Here is a 25,489-nt window from a genome sequence, read left to right as displayed (position 1 = left end):
GAGAAGGGTGAGGGGTGACATGATAGCAGTGATCCAATATCTCAGGGGCTGCCACAAAGAAGAGGGAGCCAAGCTATTCTCCAAAGCACCTGAAAGCAGGACAAGAAGCAATGGATGGAAACTAGTCAAGGAGAGAAGCAACCTAGAACTAAGGAGAAACTTCCTGACAGTTAGAACAATTAACCAGTGGAACACCCTGCCTCCAGAAGTGGTGAATGCTCCAACACTGGAAGTTTTTAAGAAGAGACTGGACAGCCATTTGTCTGAAATGGTATAGGGTTTCCTGCCTTAGCAGGGGGTTGGACTAGATGACCTCCAAGGTCCCTTCCAACTTCTTCTTCTTCTTCTTCTTCTTCTTCTTCTTCTTCTTCTTCTTATTATTATTATTATTATTATTATTATTATTATTATTATTATTATTATTATTAAGTTTAATCCACTTGCACTGTTTTATGTTTACATGTTTGATGACAAACAGCCTTATGTTTATAAGTGACAGTTTTCCTACTAAGTACCTGCATGTCATAAGCATTTGAATTAAAATTACCATATTAAAATCAAATCTGATGTTTTTTAATTTTTATTTGGTGTGTGTTGGAAGAGGGGTAGTCTTATACGGCGAGTATAGCCCAAACCCTATAATTTAACAGGAAATGTAGGGGGTCGTCTTATACACCCAGTCGTCTTATACGCCGGAAAATACGGTACGTTCTTATGCTTCCAAAGCATTCTTCCTTATCTTCCTGTTACATTGATAACCATAAAAATACTCAAGGTCTCTTGGGATAAGATAGAATAAGTATGGTATTTAAAGAATGCAATAGAAAGCATTCACAATGCACAATGTATTTAAATTTCATTTTGTTTGAGGCAACTTCTTATAAAAGAATTGCCATTAATTTGTTTTAATAAAATAATTTAAATCAATTTTTCACTTGATTTCAAATTAAATTAATTATATTGGTTGACAATGAGATTTTTTTTTTAGTACAATTGCCAAATGCAATAAACTGGTTTTAGGTATATGTGTGCACTAATTGCTTCAACACCAATACATTTTAACAACATATTATATTTGTAAATGAATGCAAATGCAAATTATACAATTTTTTGTGCAAAAATAAAACAAAATAACAGATTTAAGAGCTGTTATCATTAGTTATCCTTAGATAAAAAATAATTCCATCATCCAAAACTTTATTATACTGTATTTAACAAACAGATGTTTTGGGATTAAAAAAAAGACTGACTACATTTGATTGTGTATCACCATGGCATTAAAACAAAAATTGAACAGTGTATGAAAAATAAAGGTTCCCTAAACGTCTGCAGGCTATATCCATACATTTTCCTTGATAGCACTCTATTGCCTTCTTTTTAGCATTTTTTTCAACTTCCCAGCTTAAAAAAGGCAAGGCGTCCCGCACCAGGAGCTGAAAGTTTGTTTAAGCAGGTTGCTGGGCAACCTGTTCACACTCGGCCCTTCTTACCCTCCCACTTTTGAATTAGCCTGTACGGATCGCATTTCCTTCAATTTGAGCCATCTGAAGTTCCGTCGCTGCGATGCATTCTGGTGCTCTGCAACCTGGTTGCCTGAGGAGAATTTGGCTCTCCGGAACAGTTTCCTTCAGCTTTTTTTTTTGTGTGCAAAAAAAAGGTGCCGGAACGCCATTCTGAGCGTACTATGGGAAAAAAAGCCCTGCTTACCGGTAGGACCGCCATAGCCAGGCCTTCCACACCATTGCTGTTGCTCGAGGCAGGATGCTGCGTGGTCCTTTGGACCAAGCAATGGCAACAGCATGAAGCAGATGCGGTGTCCTGCCACGAGCAATGGCAATGGCGTGGGAGGCCTGGCTATGGCGCTCCTATCGGTAAGGTAAGTGGGCAGGCAGGCTGTGTGCCCTTCCCATGCCAGGTCAGCCACTGCAGCCCTGGGGCAGCCATGCTGGGCAGCAGTGAGAAGGGCACCAAGGTGGGGGTGGCCAGGCAGACACTCCTCTAGCTGGAGGGGGGCGCCTTTGCCCCGGGGATCTGGGGAAGCCGCCTTGGTGGGCAGGCGGTGTGCACGTGCCCTTCCCATGCCAGCCTCTGTAGCCCCGGGCAGCTGTGCTGGGCGGTGGCCAGGCTGACCAAAGTGGCAGGTAGAGTGCTGGAGGCATGGGGAGGAAAGGTGGTGAAGTGAACTGACATCCTGCCATCAGCACCCATGCTGGCTGCCCCTTCCCCATAGAGCTGTAAAGTTTGCTACGCTACCTCCCAGATGCCCTTGCTTCCCTCAGGAATTGCATTTCTTTCCTTACCTGACTTTCAGCCCTGTCCTCTTTCTCCTTCGCGAACCTCCACTGCTGCGTGCAGGGAAACAAAAGTTTTTTTTGGGGAAAAAAAGATCAATGAATTCCAACTTTGTGAGATTTTTTTTCCCCCGCAAGAAGTTGGAAGTTGCAGGAGGTGGCCTGACATGAGACGGCCATGCGTCCCGCCCGCACTGGTACCATACCTGGTCCGCCACATGCTCTCTCCATCCCATGCACAGGCCCTGCCCCACCCCTGCGTGCTCACGGCCTACTGGTACCGGCAAAAAGTAAGCCCTCCCCGAAAGTAAATCCTAGTGTTTCAGAGCCCAAAAGACAGTAAGACCGGGTCTTACTTTTGGGGAAACACCATAGCTGGCAGTGGTGGCCTGTTTTTGTGCTCATTATTCATTTCACCAGATTGAACAAGGGATTGCTATTTCTCATTTATGACTTGCTTGTGGCATTGCTTTCCACGTGATGTTTGTTAGACCATATCTCTCTAATCCTCTTAAAGCTTATATGACTATCTTAGCCTGTAATTGAAACTGAATTTGGTGAAGGGTACTGCATACATGACTCTGACTCGTTTGAATTGGGGACTGGTGGGTTATTGTATAATTGTTTTTCTTATTACGCTATATTTTTGTAATTTTTATTATCTGGGAAGATTTATTCTAATAGGTGGCATATACTGTAGATCCTAATAAAAAGGTGAACAAGCATGGCAACTACAGCCTACATTTACTTAGTATTTATTTAATAGTACTGTATTTGCCAGATTGGTTCTTAAACCATCACTGTTGATATGTTCACAGCAAGCGGCTTCTTTGCGATGTGGTAATCGTTGCTGAAGACATTGAAATTGAAGCCCACCGTATTGTCCTTGCAGCTTGCAGCCCATATTTCTGTGCAATGTTTACAGGTAATTTTGTTTTCCAAACAAATAACTATTTATTATTTCGGGAAGAGTAAAGAGAGACTGTTACTTGGTGGTGTTACATGGGATGCTGTTATATGGATGTGTGATGATAAATGGAGGCATGGCCTTTATTAAAAAGAAGGAAAAAGGGGCACAAAGTACATTGCTTACAGTATAAGCCAATATTCCTCATTGTTAGTGAATGTCTCATAGCTATGGAGCTTCACATTATGGATTTGATTGTGGAGATAGTGTAAGTTAAAATCAATATACTCTTCTTAGTGTAGGTTTTTTTGTCCTTTGCATAAAGGCTGTCATTGGACTGACTGATAGTAGAGCATGGGTGTCCAGCATTTTGGCTTGCCTGAGCCGCATTAACTGAAGAGGAATATATAGTCCTTGATTTACAACAGTTTGTTTAGTGATTGCTCAAAGTTACAGTGGAACTGAAAAAAGTACATGACTGTTTTTCACAGTTACGACCTTTGCAGAATCCCTGTGATCATGTCAACAAAATCCAGACGCTTAGCAATTGGTTCATGTTTATGACGGTTGCAGTGTCCCAAGGTCATGGGATCATCTTTTGCGACCTTCTGACAAGCAAAATCAAAGGGGAAGCCAGATTCACTTAACACCGGGTTACTTACTAATCAACTGCAGTGATCCACTTAACAACTGTTGTATAAAGGGGCAAAACTCACTTAGCAGATGTTTCACTTAACAACAGAAAATTTGGGCTCAATTATGATTGTAAGTCAAGGACTACTTGTAGTTAATGTATATAAATCACATAATATTAAAAGTTTACAATCTTGTGGGACCGCATTACTAGATGTCTAGGGCTACGGATTGGACAGACCTGTGATAGAGGATAAGACCCTTATTTGAGCACAAAGGTGGTAACCGGTACTTATCCATTTAAAACAAACATAAGCTCTGTGAACTTTTGTCTCTCTCCCCTTCTCCATTTTTTGCCTTTATCACTTGTTTATGGCAACTGGGGTTATGATTTTTACCTCAAAAATAGAAAAAAATCTTTCGGAGTGTAATATCACCTTTTGGGTGAATCCTCTGCAGACCATAATTCACTAAGTATCTTACCTGTGTTACTATGTTCCATCAGCATAATATTTTACAATTAATAATGAACTCTTTTGACTTTTGATCACAGTCATTAAAAACCCATGGTTTCTTTTTGCTTGAGCAAATGAAGAAGTGGAAGTGTACATGTGCATGTGTATGACATTTGATAGATACAATCCAGGTATTTTTAAAACATTTTACTTGTATGAAGTGATCTTTAAAACATTTAAGTATTTTTTTAATGGCTGTAAATTGCAGTTGTACAGACTGACTTGGTCGCCTGCAAAGTGCTAAATAAGAAACCAATCTCCATTTCTTCGTTGTTCGAAGTACATGAGTACAGAAGTGTTAATTGATCTACTGCTAATTAATCCTACCTATCCTATAAATTGTTACAGTATTTTGCTACCAATGGGGGGGATGTGTGTGAAAGATTATATTCTTGCTATTTAAGAAATATTCTCACTGATAAATGCTTGTAGTTCTTTCCAAACAGTATGTGCCAATTTTATAAGGCTTTTTTAAAAAAACCAAAAACCCTAGTTCCTCTTTTTTGTGCACATGCCCATAAAGTCAGATTCAAAGGGAAAAAAGCTCTGAAGCATGTTTGGTGCTCTTGTTCAGTTTGTCAGCAAGTCTTTAAAGCAGGTGTGTCTTTTCCCTCCCGCCCATGTATATTCCCCATTGCCTTTTTCTCTTTCTCAATTCTACTGTGTTCCATCCTTTGAAAATGAAAAAGCCTCCCCAGATAATTACATTAGATAATAAATTGCCAATCTGCAGTTGGTTCTCCCCCCCCCCCAAGATCAGGCAATGTTGCTAGATGTTGCCACACATTACAGGTGACATCAGCCATGGAACACAATAGTGAACAACAGTAAATAGTAAAATAGTAAAATATTCAAACTAGAAAAAGTGTTTTCTCCCTTTAGGGTTAAAAACAATGAAATAATATAGAGGATTCTCTCAATATGAATTATGATAATGATTAATGAGTTAACTGAAGTATATATTATTCCCCACAGCAAAGAGAAGCAGAGATGGTCAAATTGATTCTTTTATCTAAAGAATATATCTAACCTTGTTTCTATTTTAAAATTGCTTCCGGATTTTGTGTTTGCAATGAAAAAAAATGAAACTTTGATTTTGTTTTTGCTAATTAGATTTTTTATTTATTTTTATTTTAATCCCATTTATATCCCGCCCTTCTCCGAAGACTCAGGGCGGCTTACAAGCTTAGCAGTAGCCTTCATTCTATGTATATGCCTGCTTATATTAGGGCTTTCACACACCCCCCAAGCGGCATTTTTACAAAGTCAGCTTATTGCCCCCAACAATCTGGGTCCTCATTTTACCTACCTCGGAAGGATGGAAGGCTGAGTCAACCTTGAGCCTGGTGGGATGCGAACCTGCAATAATTGCAGGCAGCTGGTGTTATTTAAGGAGGCATTAGCCCACTGCTCCACCATAGGTTTATTATTATAGAAATGGCTTGTACATACTGTTGTGTAAAAGTAAAAGTTACAGTTGCAATCTTCTACTGTGCTAAAGAGAGTCAGAAGTTGGTGCCTTTTTCTTTTCCCTCTTTAGACCGTTTTTCCCCTGCTAGTTTTCTATTACTTTTTTGAATTTCTCTTTGTATTTTATATTTTGATAAACGAATGAACTATTACTATAGCGAACAATAGGGAAGATTTCTGTGCTGAAATGCTTTGCCATGATAATACAAAGTACTGTATGATAATGCAGATTATTCAACTGCATGGGCAAATATTTTACTACTTGGTGAAGGATTTGCTACTTATCTGAATGTGTGACAGAAAAAGAATAAAGTTCACACATCCTATTTGAGTGATTTGGTAGAATATTTCCTGAGTAAATCCATTGCCAGTGATAGGCTAGAATTATGTTGTCCTCCATGATTAAAACTCACTAGTGATAAATCCAAAGGAATTATCTACTGCCAGGAATGCAGGGATTTGTCCTCATTTTTAGTAATAGGCAGAATCACTTTTTGTGAAGAAAAGGCAAGAAAATATTTTTCTCCTTCCCAGGAACATCAAGCAAACCTCAGAATATATATTGTTTTCAGATATAATCATACTATCCTCAGTCCCCCCCCTAATTTTTCCCCTAATTAAAACCCATCTCCAAAGATATATGGAATACATCCCCAAATGCTGTATTCTTCTCCGCTCTGGTTTTACTCAGACTATCTGTCATGAGGTTTAGATATAAAAGAATACAGAAACTGAAGAACTTTTCACTATGACAGTCACAATCATTGTGTTCTTAATCAGAGGATAAACACAGTTACCTAGTTTTATAGGCATAAAAACACTCAGTTTATCATTTTAGAAAAGAAAAACATGTTGGCTTTGGCTTTTTGTTTTTGTACAAAATTATGCAGAACACTACAGATTCTAAGAGATGGGAGGGATTTGGGAAATTGTCTAGTCCTAACCTCTGACCATTCCACCATCCTCAAAACAATAGGTAAAGGTAAAGGTTCCCCCGCACGTGTGTGCTAGTCGTTTCCGACTCTAGGGGCCGGTGCTCATCTCCGTTTCAAAGCCGAAGAGCTTATTGTCTTTAGTGTAGGCTACTTTGAAAAACTGATGTTAGATATAAGATAAAAGAAAGTACAAACTATTCCACTGGAATAAACATATTCTTTTTATCCTCATATGATAGCTTTGATTAAAACATACATACATACATTACACAGACACAGACACAGACAGATACACAGACACACACAGACACACAGACATACACATACACACATATAAACATACATACATACACACATACACAAATACATAGCTATATACCTAAACCTATACCTACCTACCTACCTAGATACATACATATATATATATATCAGTCTCCCTTTAATTCTTTGTTAGCAATCCAAAAAATTTACACACACACACACACACACACACACACACACACACACATATATATAAGGTAAAGGTAAAGGTTCCCCCGCACATGTGTGCTAGTCGTTTCCGACTCTAGGGGCCGGTGCTCATCTCCGTTTCATAGCCGAAGAGCCAGCGCTTGTCCGAGGACATCTCCGTGGTCATGTGGCCGGCATGACTAGACGCCAAAGGCGCACGGAACGCTGTTACCTTCCCACCGTAGTGGTCCCTATTTTTCTACTTGCATTTTTACGTGCTTTCGAACTGCTAGGTGGGCAGAAGCTGGGACGAGTAACAGGCGCTCACTCTGCTACGCGGCACTCGGGATTCGACCCGCCAAACTGCCGACCTTCCGATCGACAAGCTCAGCGTCCTAACCCACTGAGCCACCGCGTCCCTTTCACATATATATATATATATATATATATATATGTATATAAAGGTAAAGATTCCCCCGCACATGCGTGCTAGTCGTTTTCCGACTCTAGGGGCCGGTGCTCATCTCCGTTTCAAAGCCGAAGAGCCAGCGCTTGTCCAAGGACGTCTCCGTGGTCATGTGGCCGGCATGACTAGATGCCAAAGGCGCACGGAACGCTGTTACCTTCCCACCGGAGTGGTCCCTATTTTTCTACTTGCATTTTTACGTGCTTTCGAACTGCTAGGTTGGCAGAAGCTGGGACGAGTAACAGGCGCTCACTCTGCTACGTGGCACTCGGGATTCGACCCGCCAAACTGCCGACCTTCTGATCGACAAGCTCAGCGTCTAATAATTGGTTCAAAAAGAGATTTGTTCACTTTCCCAAATGTATTTTTGGCTATTCAAAAGGTGGTTTTGAAAATAAAAGGGAACCTAATGGCAACTCTCCCAGCTCAGACTCGTGACTGCCTCTTAAAATAATTTCTAAAATTGCATTTCAGGAGACATGACGGAAAGCAAAGCAAAGAAGATAGAGATCAAAGATGTTGATGGACAAACCTTAAGCAAGCTAATTGATTATATCTACACAGCAGAGGTAGAGGTCACAGAAGAGAATGTCCAGGTGAGGGAAGCTGGGAAGGAACCACTTGGTTCCTCTGTGGTTTTGGCAGATCATTGAAGCTTCCTGGCCTGCAAATTATTTTTCAATCAACTGTAGAATACCTTCTATCGTACAAGGCTTTTGATGACGATTTTCTGCTGGTTCTTAATTGTATTATTTAATTAAAACGAACCAATGCATCATATTTCCTCGAGTATGAAATATGACAATGTAAGAAAACAGTTGAATGTTTAAAAGTATATAAATTTGAAATCTTAAGAAATAGAGCCATTTTAAGCATCCATGTTCAATATTATTATGCAAAAATAGCAGGAAGCTAATATGTTTTCAATATGTTTTCAGTAAGTTTTCAATCTTATTGATATAAGTAAAACACAGAGATTAATTTTGAACAAGCAGTATTTATCGATAGCTAGGATTGAAATGAGGGTCCTTGGTGTACTCTGAACTTGGTTGTTTTCTTGCAGATGTTTCATTGCCCAAACTATATAACTTCATCAGAGAGTACCAAGGATGCCTCAAGCAACATTTAAAGAAAGTTTGAGTTCTCTTTGTTTACTCTTGAAAAAAACTCCTTCAGCCAGTGGTCTTTCTCATGTGGTTCAAATTATTGATCTGAACACATGTTGCAGGATCCAATTTGGGTTGGTCACCGGCCCCAGAGGACCAGATTGGATCCTGCAACATTATGCTGGGGCACATATATTCGCCTTCATTCCTGAATATATGTGTATTTTAGTTTTGTAAAATTTTGCTTAAGAAAATACTATGTGTAAATTATTGGGAACGGTGGTCAACAAACCTATGGTAGAATTTATTAGCAGATATTCTTTTTTATATTTTGTTTCTTCTCATTATTTTGTTGCTGTTCGTACCATTTACAGTATTATCTTGTACACATCTCAGTCAAAAGATCCACTAATCACAGGAGGGTTTATCAAAAGTAGAAAAAAGGGATTGTTGCTTTTTTTATGTCAGCCACTTTGGAAAGTTTTCATTTTTTAATGTTAGCTGTAAAAAAACAGTAAAAATACAGAATACATTTTGGATTGAAATTTAAAATGAACCATTGTCATTTTATTTATTATACTCATGTGTGCATGAATGTTCACACACAAAATTGGTACTGTCTTTTCAAAATTGAGCATCTCTGAAGAGATTAACAAATACAGAATGTACTTTTGGAGCACTACATTTGACATGACAATGAAAATACAATAGCTTGGTCTAGTGCAGGGGTAGGCAACCTCGGCTCTTTTATGACTCATGGACTTCAACTCCCAGAATTCCTGAGTCAGCTGACTCAGGAATTCTGGGAGTTGAAGTCCATGCGTCATAAAAGAACCGAGGTTGCCTACCCCTGGTCTAGTGTGTTGTTTGTTGTTTCAGTTCAGGCAGAGTTTAATGAGGATAATGAAAGTTGAGAGCTAAAGATTTTAAATGAAATTTACAGTCCATTGCAGTGTGAGTTTGGATGCCCAAAGGTTAGCATTCAGTTCATATTTATCTGTTTTTGTACATCCCAACTCTTGGTGTTATATTCTAGCTGAGATCACTTTGAGGCCCTCTCCAGGCATTATAAAATAGGACATATGGATATGAGCATGGTAACAACCCATCTCCATCTCTTCCTGATCGCTTGAATTGGCAGGAAAAATCTGCATTGAGCTGTAACTATCTTCACCTTCTCAGAGTTATTATTCTCCAGAGAGTCAGGAATTTGCAGCTTAGGGTTTCCAGTTCCGTGGAAGACGATGAAAAAGAGATGAAACATTTTTAAATTTTTCCTCTCAGTCTGAGAAGATCTGTGAAGAGGTTTCTAAAGGATAGAGCAGGGGTCCCCAACCCCTGGTCCGTGGACCTTTACCCGGCCGCGGCATGCCAGCAACTGGGCTACACAAACAAGCAAAGCCCCATCCGTGGGATGCAGGCAGCACACGAAACCATGCCCCCTCCGGTCCATGGAAAAACCTCTTTCCACAGAACCAGTCCCTGGTGCCCAAAAGATTGGTAACCTCTTGGTAGGATAGGATATTGAGAGTCCAGTTTGCCAATTATGAAAGTGCTGGCTCTTGTTCTGTGATACTCCAATAATTTAACCATTGAAATATGACATAGATGTGGATGTTCCCCTTCCTCGGAAGCATGCTGTTAATTACATTTTCATTTTGTCCTTCATTGTTTGAGAATATTAAAATCCTGAAAAACTGATGTTAGCTAAAAAAACCAATTATTATTAGTTTCTCTTTGCTAGGCAAGGGCTAATCTATTCTAAGAATCAAGGTATTGAGGCCTTGAGACTGATTGTTTAATTTTATTGATGCCTGTTGGGGTTAGTGCTCTGTAAAAAAGTTACTGATTTGTGATATTCCCGTGTGATCCAGCTGGGTTGGATTGTTCTTGCTGGAATAATAGAATGAATGCACCTTGGGGCATGCTGCAATTTTATTCTTCTGTTTGGCTGAAGTATGTTGAAGAAGTAGAGAAATATAGTTCTATTCTTGCTCAGGTGTGTTGTAGTTTGGTTAGTCTTTAATGCTTTTTAGAATCGTGTTTCAATGTGGTATTTTTTGGAGGACCTGACGTGGGACTTCAATTGTTAATTGTTTTTCTTTTTCGAATTTCAGGTTTTACTGCCAGCTGCCAGCTTGTTACAGCTGATGGATGTTCGACAGAACTGTTGTGACTTTCTTCAGTCTCAGCTCCACCCCACAAATTGCCTTGGAATTCGCGCCTTTGCAGATGTGCACACCTGCACAGAATTATTGCAACAGGCCAATGCCTATGCAGGTGATTGTAACAACCTCAAGATGTTCCTGGTTTTAAAATATGAAAATATTGACACCTTGAATACTAGTACTCATCCTTCAATATAAAACAAAACAACAAAGGGGGAGAGAACTAATTTGCTGTTTAAGCTTGTAGGCGATCCTCTTGCGTAATAAGAGAACTTTTAACATATAAAATGCTAATTCTAACCAGTAAAATTCAACTGAATACTTATATATTTTCATTTTTAATGTATATTTTATTAATTTTTTACAGTAACAGTCTTTAGTATTTAATAAGCAACACATTGTCTGGGTTTATGTGTTTAACATTAATAGCAATACAATTTCCATTCCTACCCTTTATTCCATTTTCCTAACCATTTATTAAAAAATTTCCCATGTTTGAAAGTATTCTGAATCTTGCTTCGCCTTCATTTTCAATGTGAGCCTATCCATTTCTGCACAGTCCAAAATTATCTTAATTATGTCTTCTTCAGATGCCATTTCTTCATTTTTCCAGTATTGAGCAAATATAATTCTCACTGCTGTTAATATATGTAGTATCAAGTATACACATTTCTTATCATAATTTTCTGAAATTATGCATAAAAGAAATAATTTTGGTTTATAGTCTACATGTGCTCCTATCATCTTTTCTGGCCACCTATATATTTTTGACCAATAGTTCTTTGCTTTGGGGCATGTCCACCAAAGATGATAATACATGCCTGTATTTTGTCTGCATTTCCAACAATTGCTAGACACATTTTAAACATTTTTGCTAATCTTGCAGGTGGTAATATATTTATATATTTTCAGTTGAATTTTACCAGTTAGAATTAGCATTTTATATAATCTAAATCCCTCAAGTATAGGAAGGCAGCATGGCATCTCATAGATATTTCAGGATGAATTTTTATAATTCTTGAATAATGATCATGCTGGATGAAGTATATCAAAAGTTGTAGTTTGGAGGTCAATATGTTTCATACTTTTAAGCTAGCACAGTCACCCCAATCTAGATGCCCTTCAGAAGAATGGACTTCAGCTCTCCAAATTCCTTGCCAGCATGCTGAAATGTCTGGAGGGACAAACATTGGAAAAAGCTGCCATTAAGATATTATCTCATCTAAATATCCATCTGGTACTTTAAATACACCTTTTCATGCTAGATGTTCCAAACAGACATGAGAATTACAAAATGCTTTCAACTTACAAGCAGGCAATTTTTACAGACTTTTTTACAAAAAAATTTATACCAATGTTTTGAAACGCCAATGTTGAGTGAAATGACCATTGCATATTTAAGATATACTGAAAAACAATCAGCCTTATCCTTCCTAATAGTAATTGTCTGCTCCCTAGTCAACTCTTAAGTTAATACATCATTAAGTAGAAAAGGATATAGGGGGAGTTAGAAAAAAAGATATGTGGCTAGGTAGAATGTTGAGGTTCTACTTGGGCGCATGTCTTTGCTTTCTTGGACATACCCACTGAATTTAAAAAGTCAAAGAACATTTTATCTTTTGAGCAGAAGGCTGTGGAGTCAAGTAGAAGGAGTTGAGTAGAAGGAGTATTAGGAAAATATAAGGACAGGTTTTTAGTGAAAATGTACTGTTCTTTTTCTGATGCAAGCTTGTCCCAGCTCTCAGAATTGAGAAGGTAGTGGGAGAATAGGGAGGGGAAGTGGTTTTTGAGCCATTAGGGTGCCTCTTAGTTGAACTTACAACTCTTGAAGCCAACTGGTTGCCTGCCATTGGCCCATTATATGATTAAAATGTAGTATTTTTCTACAGCTATAATATTAAAGACTTTGTACTCTATTTGCTGGAAGTGAATATACAGTATTTAAGAGAAGTTGTAAAGATGTAGTCTTGTTCAATTTCCAATTGGCAGGTTTCTGATATGGTGAGTACTTAAACCACATGGTCTTGTTTCATGCTTTCAGAAGGATAAACAATTATAGAAAGTTATGGGTAAAATAGCCAAGAATACAGTAGTGAATCTTAAAGTATTCTCCCACTATTGTTATTTATAGGCTCTGAAGTCCAATACTTCAACAGATCTGCAGAAAATGCCTTACACTGAAGCAAATGGTTTTTCTCTAGAGATTTAAGATCTATTCCCTAGTCCCATCATAGCCTTCGTCATAGTTGTCCTTACCATGACCTTACCCTAAAGGAATGGAAATGGTGTCCATATCAACGATAGAGTCTTCTTTATTGATAGTAATAGCAATAGCACTTAGACTTATATACCACTTTACAGCTTTACAGCCCTCTTTAAGCAGTTTATAGAGTCAGCGTGTTGCCCCCAACAATCTGGCTCCTCATTTTACTGACCTTGAAAGGCTGAGTCAACTTTGAGCCAGTCAGGATCGAACTGCCAAACTGCAGGCAGCTGGCAGTCAGCAGAAGTGACCTGCAATACTGCATTCTAACCACTGCGCCACCATGGCTCATGATGATGATGATGAAACACAGTAGGATAATAGGATGATTCTATATAGCTGCAGCTCTATTTCTATCCTCCTTGTCCAAATAAATTGGACTTGACTGGTATATAGGACATTTTAAGTGTGAATCAAATTAATTTGCAAATCCAGATACAAATATTTTCTGCATGTTTTTAATTGATGAAATGCAGCAGGCATGTGCTAAGAGGGGACAGATGTTCTGACATAATGGTAGCTGGCTAAACTAACAGAAAATAGAGACAATTTTCATATGCCAGGATGTCTTGAAGACTGACTAAAAAGGGGGATTTTTGAAACATGACAGATAGGGCTAGGCAAACATGGATGCATTCTGTGATATGTGTAGAAAAGAAAAGGCGTATTTCAGGCTTGGAGGCATTAGGAAAGGAAGAATGGAAAATGAAATAACTCATACAGGCATCCCTTATTGGCACAATTTATCTGCACTTTTGTATTGACATGGACACTAAGCAAACCAGATCTAAAGGTTTTGCATATCTGCAATGTTGATCTTGTATTTTGTTCCTTTACTTAAGTACAGACGGCCTTTTTTCACATGCACAAAATACCTTTTTGTAAGGTCTTGTTACTGATGTAATGAAACGAGAACAGAAGCCCTATTGATAAGCAGTTCAACCAGTGTACCACTTCATAATATATCTTTGGTGATACTGCACTTAGAGTATGCATACAGGTATTCATCAAACCTCGGCTAATTTGAAAGCCGGGAAAGATATAAACAAGGGCAGTCAATATCATTATGGGGCTAGAGCAGCAGTCTTATGAAAAAAGCTACAGTATTTAGACTGGTTAGCTTGCAGCAAAGGAAGTTAAGAGGAGACATGTTAAAGTAGTATTTTCAACCTGAGCAAATCCAGATCTGTAGACTTTCAACTCTCAGAATTCCCTAGCCAGCAAAGTCATTGAAAAGAATTCTGGGAGTTGTTCAAATATCTAAATTTTAGCTAGGCTGACAGAACTGGGGGTCCTTTAATATAGTGAGATTCAACCTAATATGGAGAGATTTAGGACCTGTAAAGAAAGCACAGCAATAGCACTTAGATTTGTATACCACTTCATAGTGCTTTACAGCCCTCTCTAAGCGGTTTACAGAGCCAGCATATTGCCCCCAAACAACCTGGGTCCTCATTTTACCAACCCCAGAAGGACGGAAGACTGAGTCAACCTCGAGCCAGTCGGGATCGAACTCCTGGCAGTGGGAATGCAGAGTCAGCCTGCAAATATACTACACTCTAACCCTGCGCCACCACAGCTCCTTAAACCTTGGGACCGGTGATGATGGTTGTCAGTTTGGGTGGCTTTACAATCATAATTGAGACCAGAATCTCTATCGTTAAGCCAGGCGGTTGTTAAGTGAGTGGTTGCAAAGCAAATCACTGTAGTTGTTAACCATGCTGCCGTTTAAGCAAATCCAATTTTCCCCATTGACTTTGCTTGTTGGAAGCTGGTTGGGAAGGTTGCAGATGGTGATCCTAGGATCCTGCGAGGGTTGCAAATATATGCCGGTTGCAAAGTGTTTGAATTTTGATCACGTCACTGGTGGGGATGCTATGTCGCTTGTAAGAGGGAGAACTGGTTGTAAGTCTTTTACAGGGCTGTAACTTTGAACGATCACCTAATGAATGGTTGTAAGTTGAGGGCTACCTGTAAAAGTTTCCAGAGAAATTATGGGTTATCATAGTCAACAAAGATGTTTGTTATAACCGACCTGCCTTGAAAATCAGCTGCTAAATGAAGCCTGTTGCTCTCTTATCCACATTTCTGAACTTCTTGAATGTAGGGCGTTCAGAGCTTTGCTTACTTTCTTATATCTGGGACAAATAATTACCTTTAAATGTTTGATTTTTTTAAAAGTACCATTTAATCTTTAACCAGACCAGCACTGAATAACATTTAATTTAAATCTGGTTTAATTGCAAGAACTGCTCTTGAGGTTTTGTTGCCCTTCATGAGGAACATATTACTTTAACATCCCCCTGTGAAATGTTAATGAAAATATTCCAGAAATGCATTCAAGATTCCTTTGGCTATACATTAACTGTGTACATTGAAATAATTTACATTTTAAAGCAGCAGAAAGCAACCAATGAGCTCATTGAATACCTTCTTTGAGAAATGCCTAAAGCCGATAACTTGTGTTAACACTATGATTTATTTGATTTTGGTTTAGTGTGTTGTATAGTCTACAGTCTAGTTACCACTACAGTGTAAATGTTTGCCTTTATATAGCTTTAAATATTTCTTCAGAACATTATATTTTCATTTTAAATATTGCTTCCTATAATATTGAATAATCTGTGATAGTTCACTATAATTATTAAAGTTGGGTTGAGATTTGTGTTCTCAAGAGCCACCTGCTGGCGACCAGAAGTATTTATACAGAGCCACTTTAAAGAAATACTCGGTAATAACACTCAGAACTACAGTAATACTGTAAATGAAAAGAGCAGAAGGTAATATCTGTATTACAATTGTTCTCTGTTTATATATGTATTAATATGATAGCAACAGCTTCATTATCATATTGCTTTTCATCTTGAAAAACAAGCTAGATCCCAATCTATTATGAAGTACTTGTCTAAAGAGAAATTCAGTTTCTTTGTGCAATTTTTCACACTAGTATCAGAAGCTGTCTTTCTTGGATCTGCCCTACATTATTCTACCAATGTAGAGTTTATTATTTTATATGTGTAAACAGTGTTTACAATTACAGGCTTTATAGGGCTTTTTTTGAGCCAAGCACTTCCCAAATGTGTTGGACAACAGTTCTATTACCTACAGCAGGGGTCTTCAAACTTGGCAACTTTAAGACTTGTGGACTTCAACTCCCAGAATTGTGAAGTCCACAAGTCTTAAAGTTGCCAAGTTTGAAGACCCCTGACCTACAGTCAATGTAACAGGTTGTACATTGGTTGACAGATGCTTCCTGCAGGGTTTCAGTTAGATATTTCTTCTTGTTGTTTTCTGTACATGATTGAACCTGAAACCCCTTGCATGTCAAGCATGTTCTAAGCTGCGGCTCTTCTGCAGTACGACTGTGAAGTTCAGAGTTTCACACACTCATAGCAGCAGGTTATACATTTCCTGATGTGACAGTGGAGCTCATTTTCCTTTACTGGTGTCACTCCTCAGCTTCAATCAATCTGTTCTTCTTTATACCCTCCAATCCCATGGTTCAGCTATTGTTGCTAGTCCTTTGGGTTGAGTGAAAACTTGGATTTTCATTATGATCTTCCTTTTCTTAATTTCCAATTCTTTGGAACAGAGCAGCATTTTCCTGAAGTGATGCTTGGCGAAGAATTTCTTAGCTTAAGCTTGGACCAGGTTTGCAGCTTGATATCAAGTGACAAGCTCACAGTGTCATCAGAGGAAAAGGTATTCTTGGGAGAAGGGCGGTATACAAATCAAATAAATAAATCAAATAAATAAATTTGTGTCTTCTGTAATAGTGAAAATAGAGCAAAACCTGCTTCACTACGTAAGAGAGAAGAGAAAGATCTGAGCTTTCAGAGAAATGACAGCTTTCGCTGGCTGTCACATTGATATGAAATAAATGCTCTTCTTTGAGAAGAGCGTCCCCTAAAGTTTGCAAGGCACAGATATGCCGCCATAGGGAGCAATGCTTCCTTAGGTATTTGGATCTCAAGCTAATGAGGGCTTTAGAAGATTGGCACAATTGTGTTCTAAAGCAGAGATCCTCAACCATTTGGGTGCCAGGGACCGGTTATGTGGAAAGAGATTTTTCTGCGGACTGCCGGGGGCGTGGTTTTGTGTGTTGCCTGCATCCCACAGATGGGGCTTTGCTTGTTTGTGCGGCCCTGTTGCTGTCATGCTGTAGCCCAGTACCGGTCCATGGACCGGGGGTTGGGGACCCCTGCGTGGTGCTGTCCAGAAGTGGAATAAACTCCAGCAGGCTTTGCAATTCTCTAACCTAAAAAAATAATCAATGTACCTAAAAGCAGAAGACTTCTGTAATCAGGAAAGGGATAGAGCAAAATGGCCACTAATGAAGCTGAAAAGATGAGGCATACAGTTCAAGGCTCACAATTTAGAACATTGCTAAATGAGTATTTGATTAACCTTTTGTAGAAAGTATAACAAGCTGGATAGAATGCAATTAGTGCCACTTGCAATTTAATGTCCCATCTCTAATTTATACTGGCTGAAGGATTTGGTTTTTTAAGCAGAACAAGCGTACAAATGTGCACAAGAGCCATCGGCTCTTTAATCTGGACATCTCGTTGGTGACTTCTTCCTACTGCACTTTCATTAATTGAAGCTCCTTTTTTCATCAGCATTCTTTCTGATGCTGTCAGATAATATTTAGTTTTCCAGCCTGGAAGTTCCTTATCAGGCACAACTCCTGTACTGAAAGAAATTTGCAGTTGCTGGTGATTGGAATATTTCAAAACAAACCAAGATTTGGATGTAGAGTTGTTATAGTTATGTGACCACATTTGCAACCTAAACTGTATTTGATTTTCTTTCCCTAACTCAAAACCTATTCTAAACTAAAAAGTAGAATTTTCAGTGGTATACATATTTGTTCATTTCATAGAACTTGTGATTTTTTCCCCCCAAGTCTTATTCTGTTACCATCCTCTGCCTTTAAAGAAATGTTTAACTAGTTTCTGCAGACTTACTATTACATAATTTATGAAATCACTGCTTTCAAATTTGGATTTCGTAATGACAAATTATGTCCCCAAACAACTTTTGCTGTTTGCAGGTCTTTGAAGCTGTCATTTCGTGGATAAATTATGACAAAGAATCTCGCTTGGAACACATGGCAAAGCTGATGGAGCATGTTCGCCTTCCTCTCTTGCCCAGAGATTACCTTGTACAGGTTAGTAGTCATCAGAACTTTGCACAGTTAAAAATAATACAAGCCCCCAGGTGCTTCTTTATGACTTGACATCCATTCATTTATCTCCCTTAGGAATCATAATCTTTGCAGCCTTCTTGCTAGGTGAGCCCAATGCTTTTTTCACATGACGACTCAGTTGAATAGAACAGGGATTACATTTATCTACAATAAATGATGCAAGAAAGGCTCCCGTTTTATATTCGAATGATACATGAATTTGGAATTTTTAAAACCAACTTCACATTGTATAGGTGTTTTTAGTGGTGTAATAGAATTATTTATTGGCCAAGTGTGGTTGGACACACAAGGAATTTGTCTCTGGTGCATATGCTCTCAGTGTACATACAAGCAATAGTGATAAAGCACGATCCTAATCAACATAAAGATACGTTCATCATAAATCATAAGATACAGCACATTCATCTTAAATCATAAGATGCAACACTTAGTGATAGTCATAGGATAGTAGCTAAGCAAACAACATAAATCATACTAGGATACTAAATAAACAATATAAATCATAAGATACAAGCAACAAAGTTATAGTCATAAGAAGATAAGGATAGGTAATAGGAAAGATGAGGAGAATAATAATACAGTCTACTAAGTAGTTTGACAGTGTTGTAGGAATTAGTTGTTTAGCAGCGACAGCATGGGGGAAAAACTCCTTGTGTCTAGTTGTTTTGGCGTGCAATGCCCTGTAACTCAAATACCTCTATGCATGTATGAATGTACAATATGTTACTATTGTTCTTGCTGCTGTTAGTTGCTTTTCAGAGAAAAAAAAATTCCATAGCAATATATAGAATAAGATAATACAGATTTCAGTGTTAATAAAGAGCAAGTTAATCTTTTCCCAAAATATGAAACACCAAGCAAATGCTGCTAAAAAATTAACATTATAGATTACAAACTAAACTTTTATATCTTTATAAAGACCTGTAGAGGTACTGTTTGAGAAACTTCCAATATAGGAGTACTGTAAAAAATGATCCTCTCCCTTGTGCCTGCTATCTGGTTGCAGTTTACAATTTACGTAAATAGTCACCGCACAGTTTATTTAGGTAGTCTTTTGAAGATAATTCGAATATTTCCTACTGTACAGAATTCAGTTTCCCATGCCTTTTTTCTATCTCCAAAAACTCTTGTGTATTCCATTTCAGTGTTTGCCACCATTAACAACTTTTAAGATGTATGGACGTCAACTCCCAGAATTCCCCCGGCCTGTGATTTGAAGTCCACACATCTTAAAAGTTGTTGAGGTTGGCAAATACTTAACGAAATAAGACTGTAGCACAATTTCATGTATAGAATATCCATCAATAATGGCCTATAGCTTCATACTGTTACATCTAAATCTTTCAAAACAGATCCAGCAAACATCTCTTGGCACATATTTTTTAATGTTTACCACCTATGTTCATCAGTGAAATGCAGCCATTGCTCTAACCTGTTTTGACATTTAGACAGTTGAAGAAGAAGCTTTAATCAAGAATAATAATACATGTAAAGACTTCCTCATTGAAGCCATGAAATATCACTTACTTCCTCTGGATCAGAGACAACTGATAAAAAATCCTAGAACCAAACCAAGGACACCAGTCAGTCTGCCAAAGGTAAACAATCCTACCTTTTTGAAAAAATCAATTTTTAGTTAAGAATTCTAGTATATACAACAAACACTGGCAGTGATTTCAGCCCAAGCATAAAAATATGTTGGCATTGTACTCCAGTAATGAACACTTTTCCTATTCAAATGTTTTTCTATTTAGTATTGATTCGGTCTTAAATTACCCTAAGGAATTTAGGATACATTTACTCTGGTATAGAATATGTATAGTGCAAAGAAAGCACAAATGGAAGGATTACATATAGCCTTCGTGTAGATCAGGGGTGTCAAACTGCCGGCCCATAGGCCGGATGTATCACAAGGAAACCGCGCCCACCCCATTGCCGGCAATGGGGAAAAAGCTCTGATATGTTGCGCGACATCACATGACGTCGTGAGTTTGACATCTCTGCTGTAGATGTTAAATGTTGGCATGTAGTTGGGTGACCATGAATATCAGTTCAGATTAGCCAACGTGGAGGAACAGTTTAGTTTTGGCCAAATATGAGTTTTGGAACTTTTTTAGATAGGTGTATTATTTATTTGATTTCTATAGTGCCTATCTTAACAAGTGACTTACATAAGAATGCAAACAAATATTAAACATAGATTTAAAATGTGGACATACTGCTTTTTATTAGCTTGATTTCATTCTGACTTTTTTCACATTCTAAGTTCCTCTGTGTTAAAAGTACTCTCTTCTGATGTTAATCTCCATGGCCAGGCATTCATAGAATTGTCATATGTTTCCAGGCTGTTAACAAAAACCTGTGTTTTGGATTCTAAATTACTGATCTTTTAAAAAGCAATATAGTTTATTAAGCCAAAGCGCAGAAGCCTTAATCCAAAGATAACAGCAGCAACTTTCTGGCTGTACTTTTAATTTTAATATTTGGCATATGTCAAAGTGCCATGCTTCTGTTATAAAACATTTTTTCTGGAGCAATTATTTTTACTCCGTTTAATGCACTCAGCTATTTTGGGAGACAAAGCAGTTTAAGAATTCTATTTTCTAAATGTGTATTTCTATTGAAAAGGCCATGATTCTGCGTGATTTTATTTTACAATAATTATCTTTTCTTTCTCACCAAGATAATGATTGTAGTGGGTGGGCAGGCACCAAAAGCCATTCGAAGTGTAGAGTGTTACGACTTTGAGGAGGAGCGATGGGATCAGATTGCTGAACTTCCTTCTCGGAGATGCAGAGCAGGTAAGTTTTTTTTCTTTACGATGGTCTCAATCATTATTTAAATATTTGTTCTATTATTTACGTATTCTGCCACCTATCGGTAGTTATGTAATATGTCCATCACCTTTCTGCTTTTCTGAGTAAGCAGTATTATGCAAAGTACAGAAACTAGTAAATTTTGTAAGGAAAGAAATTGGACACAAGACAATAAGAAACAGAGCTTATTCATTTTTTCCTGCAACTGAACCACTTTAACCTAATTAATTTGTTGTGGTCACTCACTTTTAGACTTGGTCTGCCTTCAATCAATGTTGTTTTACACACAGACTTCTTAAATAACCAATTCTCAGTGCATTCTGTGTTGTTCGTGACACATCTAGCTATCGTTTCTTTATAACAAAACAATTTGCTCTTACAGATAGCAATTATTGGTTTTATCAACAATCTGCATACTACCTACACCTTCCCACTTGCATTTACACATCTTTATCCATTTCCCCATAATTAGCATGTGAGGTACTCAGATTCATTTACTTGCTGTAATGTTTTATTTTTGACTTCATGTTCTCTGTTGAGCTATTTTTGAGATTTATCAGTCAGCCCTAGAGTGGAGGGAAGTGTCTCCGTTCTGGAGCTGAAAATCGTCTGTGGCTGAAAATCCTCCTTGGATTTCAGTAGGGAGTTCTTTCAGCCAGCCCCAGAGTCAAGGGGCTTCCTTGTTATCTCTGGGGGCTGGCTGAAAAAGCTGCTCATGGAGTCCAGGCTTCTTATCACATCCACCTTTAATAGTTTCATTTTACAAAAAGTCAAGTTGTAAAGCCAGGCTCAGAGGTTCCAGACCATTGTTAAAAAGTAAAACAAGTAGTGCTTTATTTATTCAAAGAATGTACGTGGCTACTCACCTTAACAAGATAACTTTGGGCAAGTAACAAGTTCATAAATCATACATTATGTGAAACAATACAAAGCAATAGCAACAGCACTTATATATGGCTTCACATGCTTTATAGCCCTCTCTAAGCAGTTTAGAGAATCAGCTTATTGCCCCCAACAATCAGGGTCCCCATTTTACCGACCTCGGAAGGATGGAAAGCTGAGTCAACCTTGAGTCCTGTCAGGAATCGAACTCCAGGCTGTGGGCAGACTTTGCCTCCAATACTGCATTCTAACCACTGCGCCGCCAGGGCTTCTTAACATAATTACACAATTAAAAATAGCCTTATAGCACAGAACACAACAAAACACATACCAGGTTTCACTAACATCCTGGCCTCAGTGACTGAAGGAAAGCCAGATCTTCAGGACCATCCAGACTTTGGTGGAAGGCAGTTCCATAGGATGGGGGCTGTGACAGAGAAGACAAGCCATTTGGGTCCCACTGGATGACTGCTTCATAGAAGGGACACTGACCCTGCCAAATCTGATGGGACAGGCCGAAACCAGGGAAAAGAGGGGGTCTTGCAAGTAACCTTCCACTGATCCATGCAGGTCATTAAAAGTGAAAACCAGCATTTTGAATTGCACTTGGGAACCAGTGCAGCTCATTAGGAGTGGTATTAGATGGGCATATCCACATACCCCTCTGTTAAGCCCCAGATTGTACATGCTGCTGCATTCTGGACTAGTCCTGGATTATCACCTATTTGGTGAGGATATGCTTTCCAAACTTGCCTGCTGTTCGCGCCCCCCCCCCAATTTTTGGGGGGAACTACTGTAATGAAAATTAATAATAATTAGAATTGCATTAGGTTCTACCAATAAGTTCTCTAAATACATTACAGCAGCTGCTAAAAGCTATTTGATACATTGCGCTAAAATTATGCAATTGCAGACGCTTGTACATTATTCAAGGAAAATTCATCAGAATTTACAGGTGCTTGTTGAGAATACTTGGGGTCCAGTCTAAATTCTTATTTGTATAATATTTGAAATAACTCATATGGGTTGTTATCAAAGGTATCTGTTGACTGGTGGATTATACCTACTGAATGTAGATCATGTCACTGCTAAAAGCTGCCAGAAATTGATAACACACAGGTTAACGTGGTGAATCATGCAGTCAGAAGCAGTTAGATGAACAAACACCATCAATGTTGTTGTTTTTTTTTTAAATGATCCTTATGTGGCTTCCTGAATGTAAGAAGTCGGAATAGGAGTTTTGTGGTAGGCAAATGACAATTTGCTTAAAGCTTTGGTCTCTCTTAATTTATTTTTAACAGGGGTGGTATTCATGACAGGCAAAGTCTATGCAGTGGGAGGTTTCAATGGCTCTTTGCGAGTTCGGACGGTCGATGTGTATGATGCAGTGAAAGATCAGTGGACATCTATAGCTAGCATGCAAGAAAGACGAAGCACTTTAGGAGCTGCTGTGCTCAATGAGCTCCTGTACGCCGTTGGTGGATTTGACGGAAGTACTGGTAAGCTGATGCACAAAAGGCAGCCCCAGTGGAAGAATACACAGCTCTTTATTCCCAAGACTTTCTTCTGGAGAAAGTTCCTCCGTTCATAAATACAAACTTTGGCATTCTACGGCTACTTGTGTTATGCCCCCATTTATTTTAATAATGATCTCTCAGGAAAATGGCTGGAACTGAAGCCTAATTTTTAAGGATGGTTAATTTTGGCATGTCCATGGGAAGAAAAACTAAATGTTTACTTAAGAAAATACATTGCTTCAATTTGCCACCATAATGTAATTAATCAGATTCTACAAAACCCCTCATTGAACTCCCTGTTAGGAGGTGGTTTTAGAATACCCCATTAAGCATAGATCAATAACAAGAACTGGGATGTTGTTCTCGGGGGTGGCTTCTCATTGCAAACTCATGATGATTGCAATAGGTAAGGGTAGTGTTAATGCTTGGAAAAGAAGCTTCCTGATTAGCAAAGGAGCTCTGACTTCCTTCCTTCCCTTTGTATGCCTGGAAGGGAAATGATCATTATGAGATGAATTCTGTGATAGGAAAACCCAGTGTTATATGTTTCCCCTTTTCATGTTTTCAAACTAGGTCTGGCATCTGTGGAGGCTTATAATTACAAGATCAATGAATGGTTTTTTGTGGCGCCTATGAACACAAGAAGAAGCAGTGTTGGAGTTGGAGTTGTAGAGGGTAAGGATTCTCTGTTTTGAAGTCACTCATATTTTATTTACAGCAATGCAACATTGCAACTATCAATATAAAAAAACATTCAGCAGACTAAATGAGTCAGATGATGCTAGATGTTTTTTCTGTAAATACATCTCTGTCTGTTTTACAACTGTGTCTGAAAGCTTAGTTGGTCACATTTTCCATGTTCCCATATTTTCTTCTTATTAAGGGTGGCATATTTTTTTTATTCCCTGTTCTGGATAGAAATCAATAAATTAGTGAAGGAAATAGTTGTTGAACTGGTTAATGTGTTTCATGTAGGTAGTTCTCAATTGAAAACCATTCAACAACGATTTAAAGTTACAACAGCACTGAGGGGAGCTTAAAACGGGTCCTTGAGTTTCGGCCAATTTTAAAGTGTCAGTAACTAGTACACTTCCATTCTCCATTTTATAATAACAAAAATATCTGAAATGATTGCTGCTTGTAGCTGGAACTTTTAAAAAAACTTCTTGCTTTGTAAGAGTTTCTCATTGCTTTGATATTTCATTGGAAATGTCTAATAGAAGTCTGTTATACCTACTGCTACCAAATTTGTAGATCTTCAACACGTTTATGTCCAGTATGTGACAATCAGACGAGCAGTGATTAAAAACTGGTTATTAAATATTCACCATATATTTTCCTTTAATTGATCCTGTTGATGGCTGATGCTGAAATTCTAGGTAAATTGTACGCTGTTGGTGGATACGATGGAGCATCACGTCAGTGCCTTAGTACTGTGGAGCAGTATAATCCAGCTACAAATGAATGGTCTTATGTTTCCGATATGAGTACTCGGCGCAGTGGTGCAGGTATTCTATCCCAAATCATCATTATTTATTTATTTAAAGTACTAGACTTCTGCAACATGTCAATATTTCTTTTTATGTTTTTTTTTCTCAGTTCTTTATGTCAGCCTCCTTGTGGTCAGGTTGATAGGCATTCAGGTCAAAGCAGATAGCCTCATAACGGGCTGGAGTAGATAAATATGGACCATCTAAAGAAAAGTATTGACTAACAAGTTGGGATGTTCAGTGGATATAGTTCTGTAAACTTCTAACGTGATTATTGATGACTAACCTGAAGTCTGCTTCAGATTGACAATTCAGTCTAGACCAGGGGTCGGCAACCTAAAAAAGGAAAAGAGCCACTGGGAACCGGT

The 25,489-nt window shown here is 38.3% G+C and overlaps 1 protein-coding gene across 1 annotated transcript in view; it reads left to right on the top strand.

The window, feature by feature from the left end:
* KLHL3 (kelch like family member 3) overlaps positions 1 to 25,489 on the top strand; it is a 76,808-nt gene that overhangs the window by 35,810 nt on the left and 15,509 nt on the right. Inside the window, exons 4-13 of the mRNA XM_081320508.1 lie at positions 3,110 to 3,216; positions 8,142 to 8,263; positions 10,891 to 11,053; positions 16,797 to 16,906; positions 18,261 to 18,377; positions 19,865 to 20,014; positions 21,100 to 21,217; positions 23,416 to 23,613; positions 24,205 to 24,306; positions 25,011 to 25,139. Coding sequence (XP_081176634.1) covers positions 3,110 to 3,216; positions 8,142 to 8,263; positions 10,891 to 11,053; positions 16,797 to 16,906; positions 18,261 to 18,377; positions 19,865 to 20,014; positions 21,100 to 21,217; positions 23,416 to 23,613; positions 24,205 to 24,306; positions 25,011 to 25,139 — 1,316 coding nt within the window. The remainder of the gene's footprint in view (positions 1 to 3,109; positions 3,217 to 8,141; positions 8,264 to 10,890; positions 11,054 to 16,796; positions 16,907 to 18,260; positions 18,378 to 19,864; positions 20,015 to 21,099; positions 21,218 to 23,415; positions 23,614 to 24,204; positions 24,307 to 25,010; positions 25,140 to 25,489) is intronic.

The sequence above is a fragment of the Vipera berus genome (assembly GCF_964194415.1).
Source record: "Vipera berus genome assembly, chromosome: 2".
In the NCBI taxonomy this organism is placed as follows: domain Eukaryota; kingdom Metazoa; phylum Chordata; class Lepidosauria; order Squamata; family Viperidae; genus Vipera; species Vipera berus.
Note: the sequence above shows the minus strand (reverse complement) of the source record. Positions and strands in the feature narration are given on the sequence as shown.